This window comes from Perna viridis, chromosome 2 (genome assembly GCF_037379345.1).
Source record: "Perna viridis isolate PV_CMFRI_1.1 ecotype Kerala chromosome 2, ASM3737934v1, whole genome shotgun sequence".
In the NCBI taxonomy this organism is placed as follows: domain Eukaryota; kingdom Metazoa; phylum Mollusca; class Bivalvia; order Mytilida; family Mytilidae; genus Perna; species Perna viridis.
In genome coordinates this window covers 28,733,527-28,748,848 of record NC_142446.1, presented here as the reverse complement: position 1 = coordinate 28,748,848, position 15,322 = coordinate 28,733,527, and the positions used below count along the sequence as shown (strand labels likewise).

At 31.7% G+C, this 15,322-nt stretch overlaps 2 protein-coding genes and 1 long non-coding RNA gene across 4 annotated transcripts in view; all 3 read right to left on the bottom strand.

The window, feature by feature from the left end:
• The window catches only part of LOC148624512 (cytosolic phospholipase A2-like), a 29,436-nt gene extending 29,090 nt beyond the window's left edge, over positions 1-346 (bottom strand). The window contains exon 1 of the mRNA XM_088567142.1: positions 158-346. Coding sequence (XP_088423268.1) covers positions 158-192 — 35 coding nt within the window. The 5' untranslated portion in view covers positions 193-346. The remainder of the gene's footprint in view (positions 1-157) is intronic.
• A 181-nt stretch (positions 347-527) lies between these two features.
• On the bottom strand, positions 528-4,187 carry LOC148624511 (uncharacterized). 2 transcript variants are annotated; one of them, XR_015919689.1, is made up of 4 exons: positions 4,154-4,184; positions 3,376-3,435; positions 2,230-2,307; positions 528-1,515 (listed from the first exon to the last, which is right to left on the bottom strand). It is a non-coding gene; the product is annotated as an uncharacterized LOC148624511 (long non-coding RNA). The 2 variants fall into 2 exon arrangements; XR_015919688.1 differs by lacking the exon at positions 2,230-2,307 and having other exon boundaries at positions 4,154-4,187.
• Positions 4,188-8,118: 3,931 nt separating this feature from the next.
• LOC148624510 (uncharacterized) lies at positions 8,119-15,262 on the bottom strand. The gene is made up of 2 exons (XM_088567141.1): positions 14,985-15,262; positions 8,119-9,100 (listed from the first exon to the last, which is right to left on the bottom strand). The coding sequence occupies exon 2, from the start codon at positions 9,096-9,098 to the stop codon at positions 8,541-8,543; it is 558 nt and encodes a 185-aa protein (XP_088423267.1). The 5' UTR covers positions 9,099-9,100; positions 14,985-15,262; the 3' UTR covers positions 8,119-8,540.
• Between the last annotated feature and the right edge of the window lie 60 nt (positions 15,263-15,322).

Here is a 15,322-nt window from a genome sequence, read left to right as displayed (position 1 = left end):
ACTTGTTGATAAAACTGCATGTTCCTTAAAAGTCCATTAAACGAACACTGGAATTTTAAACATTTCCATTCCACATTAAAAAAAAAAAGGAAGAATAGGGCTAGGTACACCACTGACAATGGTGGTAACATAAAAAATATGACACAAGTTTACTTACACTGTTGGTGATACTCCCATGACAGTCGGAAACATAAATTTTTTGAATTTAATTTTACTGTTTAGTCCTTGACGATCCTGTACTTAGAAGGTGACGTGTGACGTCGACTATTGTATAAATAGTTAAAACTTTAAATATTCATTCAGAATAACTATACAATCCGATTTACACTACTTTAGTGATATAAACATCAACGGAAGGTTTCACTTAGGTTTTAATTTAAAATATACATGTATTGTCATTTAGGACACAAGGAAATTATGAACCAATATATAAATGTAATACCATACAATCAACAGTCGTACGACATGCAAATGATGTAAAAGATACATTTTTGCCTCTGGCTTTTAGGTAATGTTACCATAACGAGAGGTCGAGAAACAAATGGTTGAAAATAAATGACATATTTTTATGATATATATAAAAACTAAAATTAACCGTTTATTTTTTAGTATACATGAATACATTTTATGCCATAGTCAGAAAACTACGGAGGAATATTTTGTCTACAATAATTATTAGAATACTAGCAATCGTGTTGTTTTCTTCAAAGCTTTGAAGAAGTGATGATCGGTTAAATGATTAGTAGTAGACTTACCACAAGTCTCTCTGTAATACATTTGTTATTTGATAGTTATGATATTTAATCAAATGATATATATATATATTACAGAGTGACTTGTGGCAAGTCTACCACTGCAGTTACACAAGACTGTAGTTTGAACGCAGTTGGTATTAAAGGTTGCACTTTAGATATGTAGGAAATGATAAAGTATTGAATCATTGCCTCTGAATTGTATTGCAGATGAGCCATCCATACTCCCTATCCGTCAGCAGCCACGATTCAAGTGTATATATGCTAGTTGTCACATTGATGTAGACCATGAGAAAATATCTCAAATATGTATGTTCATAATTGAAATCAATAAACGCTGTGTAGGTTTTTGATTTTTAAAACGAAATTTATGTTTTTAGATGTTATCGTCAGCTAAAACGCTGTTGAAGAACATAAGAATAAAAAGTACTAGTATTATATTACATCTAGTAGCCTTCTACAAATGAATGGACCGTCAATCGCATTTTTAAAACATATCAGAAGTGTGAAAGTTGTTGGTTAATAAATCTCCTCCCCACAGATAATATTAAACTTCAAAATTGTAGTCGGTGTACAAAATAAGAGACTAACTAATATTTGTATACTTTCCTAAAATATCCATTCTCTAAATCTCCTGTGATGATCATACTTGTTTATAGGCCATCTTTTGTAATACTGCTTCGTGTAATTCATTGTACACAATAAAGGCTTTTTTCTGACCTCGGCTGTCTGAGAGTCCTTCAAAGCTCTAACAGTGAGATATCTGCATGATAAATGACAGTTCGTCTAAGCATGGAAATGTCAAGATATCTCCATAATCTTAGTAATTAAAAAAAATGGTTACTATAATAGTATGTGATCAGTACAGTTAATAATTATATAGTCAATCATATTATGTTGATGAATATTATAATTCGACAGCTACATAGGTACAAAATTTATTTTTTTTTTACGATTATTTCTAAACTTTAACCTACTGCACCCAGGAACAAAGAATAAATATCAGTTTTGGAAATCGACTAAAAGTTATCACCAAAACCGCAGCTTACTACACGTGGAAATGTATAACATCATGCCATATCTTATACCATATTTTTTTTTCATCGATGTCATCAGCAAATGAATGGATCAAAATTGTTCTGTTAGAAGTGGCGTATTCTTTAAATCCCGTTGATTCGAGACATCAGCGATTTAACAACATAACGGTATACAATCATCAAAAGCAACAAGCTCCACGCAGCGTCAGACGTTGCCCCCCTTTAATCACCTCTTGCAGATAGACCTTTCGAAATTCTCAAATATCATTCAAATCAAACGTCGTTTAACTAGATTCACGTCGCGTAAAATCAAAATCGGAAATACTCGGCCATTTCCGCTACACTGAAAAATAACGGTTTTTCTTTTGTGTAACGAGAAAGACAGGTGTTCCGATTTGGTAAAAATCATTCACTTTTCCGACTAAATGCGATATTCTTACATTTTCTGAGATGGCTGTCAGCAGCGTCTATAATGTAGCTTTGGACGCCAGCTTGTTCGGAGCTTGCAAGTTATATGACTACAAATAATTGGCCAAATTTTTGTTGCTGTTGAAAATATGCAGTTAGCTGATGATTTAATGTAGCAAGGAAAAAATGTTAGTATTAATGCCATAAGATTATAATTACACATACAAGAAGTTTTAATGCCGCGTGAAGGAACTAATTATCTGTAGTTTTTGTATCAACTTACAAAAATAGAGAAAGATTATCTATTTTCTTACCCATTTTGATTCGTCTTAGTATGTTTAAAATTGACATGAAATGTATATATAAATGACAGGGTCTAGTATGGAGACTTTTACATATAAACTATCAAAACCTAAATCACGTATTTTGTTAAGACTATATATCCAGGAATGGTGAGGGAAAGTTATAGCACCAAAGTGACCTTTTAAAAGGTGTTTTTATAACTCTATGTGGGTATTCCACTAAAACTATTGTTATAAAGGGATCATTTTAATATCCGAACATTCATTATCTCACATATTCCATCCACATAGTCGATTGTCTTTGTTGTTGTGCTTATCATACTAGCCAATTGAATACTAGGTTGAATAGGTAAAATCTTTCAAATATATTTTCTTTTGGACATATTATAAATGAAAGGATACTAAACTTGCGTGTAACACGAAAACCTATTAGTATTTATACCATGTACGTCACTATTTTATTGTTCAGATTCGATTAAGTATATATTTTGGATAATTTTTCACCATTTCCATCATCAAACAGAGTTGAATTATTATACCGCCTAGGTTTGAATTACTCCATTGTTTTTATGACATCATGACATGTATCGGTGAGCTACATTATTGTGGCTAGGTACTCACTGGGTTTTGCTCCCTTGCAATGTGACGGGTGCCGCTGACGGAGTAGGACGTGCATACCCTTCTGGAGCACCAGTAGTTACTACCGTTTTTTTTTGTTTGTTTGTTTTCTTGTTTGTTTTGTTGTTATTATTATTTTTTTGGGAGGGGGTATATTGCAAGTGCTTTAGTTTCTTGTGTATTGACTTGTTTTTCTTATCCTCAATGATACTGGATTAACTGCTAAAAAAAACTTTTTCACTTATTTCAAGCACCTACCTATTTTCTATAAGATGTTCCTATAATTCAATATTGGTGTTAACGCTTCTAATACAGACCCTGAAATTTGGACAAAAAGAAAAAAATTGCCAAAACAAACTGATTCTGTGCTAGATGCAATAGTATGTTAAGTGTCATTTTCTTTTCTGGAAACATCTTCCAATGTGTTATGCCATGTTTAATTGTCCATATAAGAAATCAATTTCAAGAGGAATGTCGTTGATAATAGTAGCGGTATACATACAATACTGGTCAACATGTGATTATTGACTTTTTCAGCCATTCTTCATACGCTCATGTAGAAAGTTACAACTGCCTATCAAAAAACGAAGAAATGCATCGAACATTTCTAATATTATGTTTCGATATAATTATACCTACAACATCGAATAATCAGGTTTTGTAACTTTCTTCTGAACATTTCATGTTTGAAGTCTTTAATAAAAACGAAGATTTTGATTGTTATAAATCTTTTGATGTTGCACGTTAACCCATAAAACATTTATGAAAAGATAAAAGTCTATAAATTATTAAGTCTGTCTTTCAGACTGAAAATTGCCAAATGGGATTACAACTATTCATGACGTTAAATACATAATTCTGTGGAATATTTGATGACCTATATGTACTTGACGTAATCTTGGTTTTGAACACAAAAAAAATGCTCACGTAAAATTCAACTTTGAAGTAAAACAAAATCCGGTCTGAAGCCAGATAAAAAATATCAAACAAGTGTCTTTGGTTCAAAGATAAAGTCATAAATGTTATGGAGACATACCCAACCAGCATCCATCATCACTCTTCCCTCTGTGATTGGGCTAATTTAAATATTTGAGTAAAAAAGGAAATGAAGCGATATAGTGAATTTGCTTTTGTTTAAATATGAAACATAAGGAAATATTGCATAAAAAACAACAAAACAATTTAAAAAGGATTGTAGTTACAAAGCATGGTTCAGCCAATTTTTGTTTTCAATTACGTTTATATATTATAATCTGTCGTAACAATTACTACTAGGTGTTAATAAAAATGAACAATATTTCAGAAAAGCTATAGCTTTAGAGAGAGATCACCATATGTTACTCCTTTTAAAGTATTGTAACATTTTATCTACTCCAGCGAATAAAGTTTATGTCTCTCATTTCTTTGTTAGAAATTCAGACCATTTCACCCCGGTTTACACGAAAGCTTTATGGATGAGGATATTAAGGTCGTCATTCCGAAAGCTGTATAGATCACCACAACCTTATTGACCGAATAAAGTGTCCGTTTCCAGTATCATGACGATAATAGATATTCTCCATCTTTCACCTGATATGACTTTCAACAAGAGCACGATGGGCGTCTTGTCAGAAGTAGGAACTGTTCCTCCTTCCGTTGTAGCATTGGGTTTTAGTGGGGTTCGTTCTATTCTTTTTTCTGCGTATACTTAGTTATTTTGTTCCCTTCTTTCCCTTATTTTGTTATCTTGTCGTTTGTTGTTCACGGATTTCCTCTCACTTGTACTGACGGTATTGCTGCTTCTTATCTTTCAACCGTACAAACTTGGCAAAATTTTTTAACGATTTATCATTCATTTTATTCATGTTTATTACTTAAATCTTTTTGTTTACATAAATTCGTCGAAAGTACGAACATATTTCAAACTGTGCACTCAAACTAAAATGATCGTTTTATTCAGTCAAAGATAGACAACTTCTATCAATATTTTATTCTTCGTTATTTCTTAGCACTCCGAAATGCATTAAATGTATATTCATTTATGCTTTTAACTCACATATGACTAAACATTTCACTTATCAAGTTTTTCGAGCCGAGACTTGTTAACGGAAGACAAAATCTGACTACCATCATCTTAACAATCTTAATAACTAATATGATATGTCCATCTACCCAAAAATCAGGGATAGAAAAGAAGAACGGATATGTGACACGTAACAAATGCACCAACGTATAACCTACATACAAAATAGTAAATACTTTCAGAGATCACCAAAAGGTCTTCGACAATTGTTAGCACACCTTTAAGTAAGATCTGAAGGGCATTGCCAACAAAAGTACATGTAATACAATTCACTGCAACAGAACGATGACAATTCTTCAAAATCAAACTAAATGGTAATACGACAGAAGACACAATACTGACCAACATCTCCTGACTGTGGCCAGGTGAGCAATACCCTTTTTAGTGCTATTATATTTTGTATTAAAGTTTGGTAACGAGTTTGTGAATATTTTTTTTCATTCTCTATGATTGATCTCAGGTGCATTTTACGGGACATGAAGTAAACGACTCCGTGGATGTCTCAAAAACTGCAGAGAATGCAAACTCTACCACTCAAGCAACATCCGACATTCCATTGGAGTCTGTATTTTCTTTTTTTCTGTGTTTTTTTTAACGTATTAATTGGTTTGTATACGTAGTTTGTTGTTTCTTCTTTCTTTTATGTAATCCATGTACATTGAATGTGGCTTTATGAGTTTACTTTCACAAGAATACGCAACTTTTATTTAATAAAAAATATCTGCCAAGGAAGTACCCTACACAGTATAGACAGAAAACATGTCCGTATATCATGTCCAAATTGGTAATTTTGGGCTATGACGTTAGTTAGCCCATCACGTATTAACCAAAAGCTATGATGTAGTCAATAATTTACTACATATAAATCTGTCTTGTAATTAACCCTTGGAAAGAATGTAAACACAGCGCGCTTATCAATTATTCTATGTGATATTAATTCCAAATTAGACACTTTCAGCATGAGTTATATAAAAGACAAATGATATTGTATCAGTTTTTTGTAAATTAAATTAAGCATCAAAACCTTCATTATCATGCCAAGTCAGCTGACCTTTAAAAGGTAGTCAGCAATGTACCAAAACATTTAACAAAGCAGATTAAGAACTGAGTACTCCACAATACTCGCAACAGTACCAGCTGATGATTGATCCTCGATCTGTAACACCATAGACCGACTATCTGCAAACCAAACATTAAAAAACGCTGTCTGGACACTACTACCACTATCCAAAAATAAGTAAGTATATCTTGATCTACAGAATAAAAATGAATCATCATAGCAGTAGCTATTCTCCCACATATTTAAACGCAAATAATGAAGTAATCTGAATATAATTCTATTAAATAAAATAACAAAAAATATTTTTAAAAGTCGACACACTTTTGCCTGCTTAACTTTGCATGGACCCAAGTCATAAAATAATTCTCATGTTAACGGAAATGTCCTACCGGGCGTAATATTCATCATACTGTTATCACGGAATGTTTAGTTTTATAAAATGTAGGGAAGAAAGTTCCAACTTCTAAAAACCCCCTTAAAAAGATACATATAATTTAGATACTTTAATTAATTATATTTAGTAGTGACAGCTTAAAAAACAAAATATGTTAAACTAAGCTGTTATAAATAAAAACAAGAAGCTTATAGATAACGCCAACTAAAATTTGTGAATTATATTGCATAAGAATTTTCTTCGCTTGGGCAACTTGATAAATTGATAAAAGTACGATATTAAAAGCTTTGAACTTCGGGATATGATTAACCAAATGAGATAGAGAGAAAGGGTTTTCTTAAAATTAAAAGAATGTAAGAATAAAACACTTCATTTCATATAAATTTGCCGCCATTTGGAAAATAATATTAGTGTGTATCCAGGGAAATTTTTCTGAGGACATGTCAGCTGGCTTTTATCTGCTTCCAGTATTCCTGCCAACATTTAGGTAATCCCAAGCATATGGTGTTAATAGCAATATTTATGCAGCTTTTTAACAAAACTCTGATTGATTATCACTCTTTAAGTAAAAAAAAATAATTTGTGATACTTTACAAGTCACAGGGGTTATTATTACGACAGCAGCGGATATTACTAAACAAAACACATTTTGCATTTGCATTGAGTATTTTTTGTTTTGACAATTTTCTCAACAATGTTTTTCATAAAAAAAGCGATTCAAATATGAACAAAGTTGTCAGTATTCAGAATTATTTTACTCAATTATAAATCTATTACTTGAAAGGAATTCAAAACTTAACACCACGAGCCAGAAAAAAAAAACAAACAAAAAAAACAAAAAACAAAAAACAAAAAAACACTAAAAACTGACATTCGAACACATAAATCTACTATTAAGATTACAGAAGAAATATGCAATAGTAAATAAAATTAAGTAAGTAAAGAAAATAACAATAACGCCAATAATTAAAGTATCGTATCTTCGAAGAAAGTGGACAGGAGAATGACTAAAATAAATTTCGTAGAAAAAAGAGGTACAAAGCTACCCTTTTTGAATATAGACCAAGTAGCTTCACTCCTTTTTGTGATGTTTTTGGTAAGTAGTCCATGTAGCTACATTCCTAAATATGGTATTTTCGGTAAGTATTCCATGGAGCTACACTTCTTACGAAGTTCAGGTAGTTTCACTCTTACACATGGAGGTTTGGTAAGTAACTAAAGACTAAGTATTTACACTAATAAGGATGCTTTTGGTTAGTAAATTTTCCAGCTAGCTAAACTCCTATCGGTGATGTTTTGGTAAATTTTCCAGTTAGCTAGGCTCCTATCGGCAGTGATTTGGTAAGTAGTCCAAGTAGCGAAACCCCCAAATTGATATTTTGGTAGATGACCTGGTAGTTACACTCTTAAAAATTCTGTTTTGACAAGTTGATTTTAAACGTGGAGTTGTGGATCGTAAGTATACAAGTTAGCTACAGATATCTTTGTCATGTGGTACAAATATAAAAGACACTGTTGAAAAAAAATGATAGGAATAAATGAGAAACATTTCTTTCAAGTACGTTACAAGACCACATAACGCATAAAACGCTTATATTTTCCGAACTTAAATTGGTATTGAGAATGACTTTCTCACCAAACATCTCTACATGTACAGAGAAAACTGTGTAAACCATATACCTCCATTACTGAAGAATAGTTCTATGGAGGCAGATGTAGGGACTTCAGAAGGATTCAGGTTTCTAATCAGGGTTTGGTTTATACAAGTTTTACTATAAGTGGCAATTCAATTGAGAGTTTGACAAGAAACATCGAAGACACAAAATGCGTTATTTTATGACGACGATTAGGTGTAAGTAAAACAGTTTTATTTCTCACTGATCGAACACTTATCAAGTTCTCTTATTTTACCATCCAGATGGATTGAATCGGAGCTTCTGTCGTTTCCGCATAAGAAAGCGATTGATGAGCTTGTTAAGACGATATTCGTTCTGACCTGTTAATTCACGTGACAATACTTGGTGGGTATCTCTGCGTTTTCGCTTCCAACCAGGAGCGTTTAACTTCAACATTCCTTGTCTCCGTTTTGATACCTCATTATTCTCTAGGTTCTCTCCTACATTTTGTACACATGAAACCAATTGTTTTACATCAATAATATATTTCTCCAGACAGCTTCTGAATGGATTAAATGTCAATATAGAGTCGGGAACATGCGATGTTTTCTCACTATCATATACGTCCATCTTACTGTCATCACTCAATATTTTGTTTTGTAGATCTAAATTATCTGCATTGTCAGAATATGACGTTTCTAAAAATGAATTCAGTTCTTGTAAAAGGTTACCGTCATCTTTGTTCTGAAGAATGATCTTATCAGGATATTCTTCTGTCATTCCTATCCATCGATATCCATAGACGATGGAATGTAATAATGTACTAAGGAGAATCAAATGAAGTATCATATCTGAAAAAAACAATGGCAAACTTGTGAAAATGAAAAAGGTTAGTTCATAACGCTCTACATTGTTAGACAGTGTAATAGTTCCAATCGTTTCGGTGATTTCATGCAACTTTCTGTACTTAAACTTGATTTAGTCTCTCATATAAAGATATTACCGATGTCCATTCACTGTTTGTACATAAGTAATTATTGATATATTTCTGTTTTGCAGTCTGCAGTTGATAATTAAAATGTCAAAAGAATGTCTAACAGTTGCACATATGCAATTTTGATAGTCAATAATATTGTTCATTAAAGTTTTTTTTCTATCACAGGTTTCTGTTTTAGATCACGAGCAAGCAAGTGTTCATTTTAATCAAACACAATCTTCTTCATTGTTTGTCCAAGACAGAACTTGTAAGGTATTTGGTGAATTAAGTTCACTTCTAATGCTTTTTGTTTTTAATGTATGTTTTCAGAAAAGCAATTTATTTTGAGGGAAAAAAAATGAGAAACTCTGATTAATACAACATTGATCTCAGCAAATAAACATTACTATAGAATTTTAGGGATTTTTTTGTGTCCGATTTTAGACTTAAATACATTTGTAACATGGTTCCAAGAAAACAAACCAAACACTATTATAAAAAATTCACAAGAATAAAATCATTTTAAGTATAATTAAATTTCATCGGTAAAGTGATTTCTAGTTATAAACTAAAGGGGATCTATTATGATATTGTCAGTTGTTTTTGTTAGTTCTTAACTTTTATATGTATTAATTATTCATTAATTCCAAAATGATTACGATCAGTGACATATGACTTGATCACTGAAGTTTTATACCCTTTTTGCAGTATATATAACTGTAAAAAGGTAATACTTGTAAAAGGATAATTAATTGGAAAGAGTGAATAACCAAAATATGATCACAAGTGCCGAAGAACGCCTAGATTTAAATAATGTGCGGAACTTGTTCCGCGCACGAGTTAAATCTTTATGCGTTCTTGACACGAGTGATCATATTTTGGTTATTTACGATAACCAATTGATTATCCTATTTATTAGATAGATTTCTTCTATTTTTCACTGCTACTGTATTTTCAATATGAATTTTATGTTTTGTGAACGGCGGATTGATATTCGCGTTGTGAAGTTTTGGCTTGAGAAGTGCGAGAGTGAAGTTACCGAATTTATTTCAGTGTGAATTATCGATTTTTTTTACACTGGAAACATTCGGTAAAACACTGTTTTCAATATCATAATATGTCATAATTTCTAAATGAAACACTGTAAGAATGAGACCTGAACATTTGCAAAGTAAGACTTTTATGTTTCATTGTTCTGTTATGCACGCTTATGACACCCTATTATTGTGTAAGGATATGAAACCATAATGAAAAAAATAAAGTCAATTATGTGTTTAAAAGTATACTCTCTTGCAGAATCGTTCTTTTCAACATTATTGCAAGTTGAAAAGGATACTCTATACTGATTGTGAGGTCATAGAAAAATTAAATCACAGGTTAAGGTAGATTATACTTTATATTTCCAGTAGATAAATGTTCCTTTTTTTTCTCAAAGAAGTCCTTGAATGAACATACTTTAGAATTTTAATGTAAAAACATAGGTCACCGAACTTGATTTTAAGATAATTCAGCCTTATTAAAGCCAATATTTTACTACATTTTATAGAGATTCTGTAGGGGGTTTCAATATTTCTCAAAGTTATAAGAAACTGGAAGATAAAATTTCTTATAACTTTATATAAGGAACACTTAACTGACATTCTTTCATATTTCAAAATGAAAATTGGGGTCACCAAACTCAGTTTCTTGCAATATTAAAAAAAAACCTTAAATTCACTATACACTTCCATGGAACATTTTCCCGCGATTTCAATGGAACATTTTTCCGCCCATCATTTCCCCTCAATGGAGACTTTTTAAAAATAATTTTAAACTTTACCGTTGTAATATTCTGTCAAAAATCATTTGAAATAATTCAAATATATAATTTTTTTCATCATTTCAAACACTATTAGTTTATAAAAAATATAATTGTCTTCTGATTTTGCAAAATGACAGAAAAGAATGCTGCGTATAATAGGTATGATGTACCGTTAAAGGTCTATCGCTATAGCTAAATTAGACTCGTTGCGGCACATATTGTAATTTATATCAAACGTGTCTAAATCCATACTAAGATTGAGTCGAAGGAAAAAAATTGTGTCAAGTAAACATTAACTACACATAATTTTTAATTTTCAAATTATTAGATAGAATATTTCCTACTTCACGAAATTAAGTACTTTAGATCGCCTTGACTACTTTCGCAATCTAGTTCACAATTTAATGACTGATGAGCCCCTTTCATTAGTTTTTTAACGTCTAGGACAATTAAGCGTCAATCAAATAAAAAATAACTTCACCATCAAATGAGAAACTAGACCGTTTTAGTACTTTTTGAATAAAGGCCATGAGGGAGACCAGTGAGAATATCCTGAAATAAAAAAAATTAATTGAGAAAAGATAGAGTAGAATAGAAAGGAATTAGTTATTTTCAATGCAATTAGATGCTTTATCTCGCATAATTTATTTTATTTAATTTTATTGATTTTTTTCTAGATTTATTTCAGTGATTATGGAATAATCGAAATAAATGTACTTCACATTACCTGTATATTGCCACAATGACATTATATTAAGATCTTATATGTTAGATGAATAAGAAGTGCTTTAAAACCTACATTTATCAATTAACTACTAAATTGGTCATGCTTGGAAAGAAATGGCAATGCCGAATGATTACTTACCAAGATAAAACAAAGTACATTATTTCTATACTTGTATTTTTTACAATCTAGACCTTTTTGATTCCAGTTCCATTAAAATAAAAGCCATTTATGGTTACTATTGAGTGTTACACGTAACATTTGAAACCCTGGCCTTAATTACTTGGAAACATCTTACAATGTACTGACACGATTTCTTCATAGATTGTGTTTTTCAAATTGAAAGTTGTTCGTCACAGTGATAGTTTGCCTTCCTTTGTTGGAAAAGTTTTATTCTCAATGACAATACTATTACAAACATATTTGATTTTTGAAGTTATCTTAAATAAGGTAAAACTGTTTTAGGAAAAAGATAAAAATGTAGGAACCATATAAATTAATATGCTGATGTATTATTATAATTATAATAATGGAATACGGTCGTTTTCAACGTTTTTAAACAAATTTAATGCAGTCTTTAATGCCTTAACATAAAAACATATTTGGGACTAGTCATAAAAGAATATACATTGGGAGCAACAACTTTTCTGGAGTATTTGTGCACAACTTGATTTCACTCATTTCTTGTTTGATTGTAACATGTTTTAGTATAGAATTTATGTTTGATTTGCTGAAAAAATGCTGTTGCTAGCTTACGCTATTTCGAAACCTTGAAGATGCAGGACTTCAATCTCTGAAGCTATTTCGAAGCTTCGAACATAAAGGACTTCCATAGCTGAAGCTATTTCGAAGCCACCAACATAAAGAACTTCAATGGCTGAAGCTATTTCGAAGCCTCTAACATAGAGGACTTCAATGGCTGAAGCCATTTCGAAGCCTCGAACATAAAGGACTTCCATAGCTGAAGCTATTTCGAAGCCTCCAACATAAAGAACTTCAGTGGCTGAAGCTATTTCGAAGCCTCGAACATAAAGGATCTCAATGGCTGAAGCCATTTTGAAGCCTCGAACATAAAGGACTTCCATAGCTGAAGCTATTTCGAAGCCTCCAACATAAACAACTTCAATGGTTGAAGCTATTTCGAAGCCTCGAACATAAAGGACTTCAATGGCTGAAGCCATTTCGAAGCCTCGAACATAAAGGACTTCCATAGCTGAAGCTATTTCGAGGCCTCGAACATAAAGAACTTCAATGGTTGAAGCTATTTCGAAGCCTCGAACATAAAGGACTTCAATGGCTGAAGCCATTTCGAAGCCTCGAACATAAAGGACTTCCATAGCTGAAGCTATTTCGAGGCCTCGAACATAAAGAACTTCAATGGTTGAAGCTATTTCGAAGACTCGAACATAATTGACTTCAATAGCTGAAGCTATTTCGAAGCCTCGAACATAAAGAACTTCAATGGCTGAAGCTATTTCGAAGCCTCGAACATAAAGAACTTCAATGGCTGAAGCTATTTCAAACCCTCGAACATAAAAGACTTCAATAGCTGAAGCTATTTCGAAGCCTCGAACATAAAGGATTTCAATCGCTGAAGCCATTGCTATCTAAAAGACAACGTCAAACAAAAGAAATCAGAATCTAAAACAACATAATATAGCAAGTATACACTAAAATTAATACCTAGATTGGCTTGGTCGTAATGTATTAAGTAATGAAAATGGATATCATAGTTGTATAACATATCAAATATCAATATCTAACGTTTTTCCCCATCAATCATTTTTTTACCTCAAGGGCTGTGGACTAAACAAACTTCCGATGGTCTCTAATATAGATATTTTTACAATGACTGAAGTACAATGAGATCACTTGGAAAAAAAAACTTCTCTTAACGATGGAGTTATGAATGAGAGCTTGTGAGATGGTTAGTGCGAATATTACTTTAATGGTTGGATGTATGAGAAAATGGGAGTTTAGGGCAGTTCTTATATAGGGTAATATTTACTTAATGGACTGACATGCAGGAGTTTTCATTTGTTAGAATTTACACATATAAGATATTTCTTAACTAGAAAAAGAAATAAATCAATAATTTCGTTAACTTATTTGCAATATGACGAATGAAGAGAATTGGAATTTCAAGTCGTACACCTGTATCTTGTTATATGTGAAGTCATTCCTTTTGCAGTTCCCGAACACTTGTACATATAGAAAAAAATGCTGTTTATGTGGCAAAATGGTCTCCCAATTCTAGGCTAAGAACATAGGTAAGGTTTATCATTTAATGTTTTACTCGGACATTGTTAAATCAAAAACACATAAATGCAGTTACAGCATATAAATATAACATACAGAATCGTATGAAATAAAAACACATCATAGCAGTTATATGATTCATCGAAGTACATTTATGGTACAGTATATGTATCTGAATTGTATGTGTTTTTCACAATTCGCTTGGAGTCCCCAACATCTACTATATCTACTTTAATAGTAAAATGCAAACTGCATTGACTTTTACGCCAAACCTTGATTTTTTCCCCCATTTTTTAACAAAACGTTTTTCTTTTAACTTCAAATTTGAAAGTATTGTTTCAGGCATTCGACATGCCTTACTTCATATTTCATAGCCTCTTTGAATATGAAATTCACTTATATGTAAGCCAAAATAATTGAATATCCCTTGGAAGGATCTGTCAAAGAGAACATAAATAAAACGGATGTAAAACCTTCAAACAAAAGACAGAAAACGCACTGAACATTCCATGTCATGGTTTTATAATTTTTATACCCACCTACCTCATATGGAGTTCATTGTTTAATAACGACGGGCTAGTCGTCTGTTTCACGTAACACAAGTTATAGACTTATAGTTGAATTATATTAATGAAATACCATCTTGGTGATAAACCAGTTACGATGAAATCGAGTACTTTCGTAAAGATGCAATACGAAAGATTGAAAGTCCGTTTAATTCAACTAGTTCCACCGGAGTTTCGAAAAAAAAAAAAACAGAACAAAACATTCCGTCCAACATCATGTACGATCCACTTAAACAAGCGCGTAATAAAGGAAGTAAAACGTATTCATTTAAAAACTGAATACATTACATTACAATAAAGAAAATAAAACTATTCAATATAAATTCATTAATACAAGAAAACGTTTTTCAGGTTTCGTAAAATTTGATGGATTTTCCATTAACTTTTGGATCAATTAACTAAAACTTACTTGAAAAATGTCTGTTCAGATCACCCGGCAGTGAAACTGTTCTAGTCCTTTTTGCTAATGCTATTTAACAACATTAAACATGTTGGCGAATCTCTAACAAGGATTCACTTCTACAGTTAAAATCTGGTGTGTTCACATATAAATCTTACGCCAATACTAAAAGATGGATACATGTTCTGCATTTGGCGCTAATGTTTACCAAGTTTAAACAAAATGAAAAGAAAATATTTCGATTATTCCATTTATAGAGCAAGGGTATGAATAATGACAGAAAAGTATTAGAATTATCTTGTTCATCAATTTTAATTTTGAAACTTTATTATTTATTAAGTTAGAGG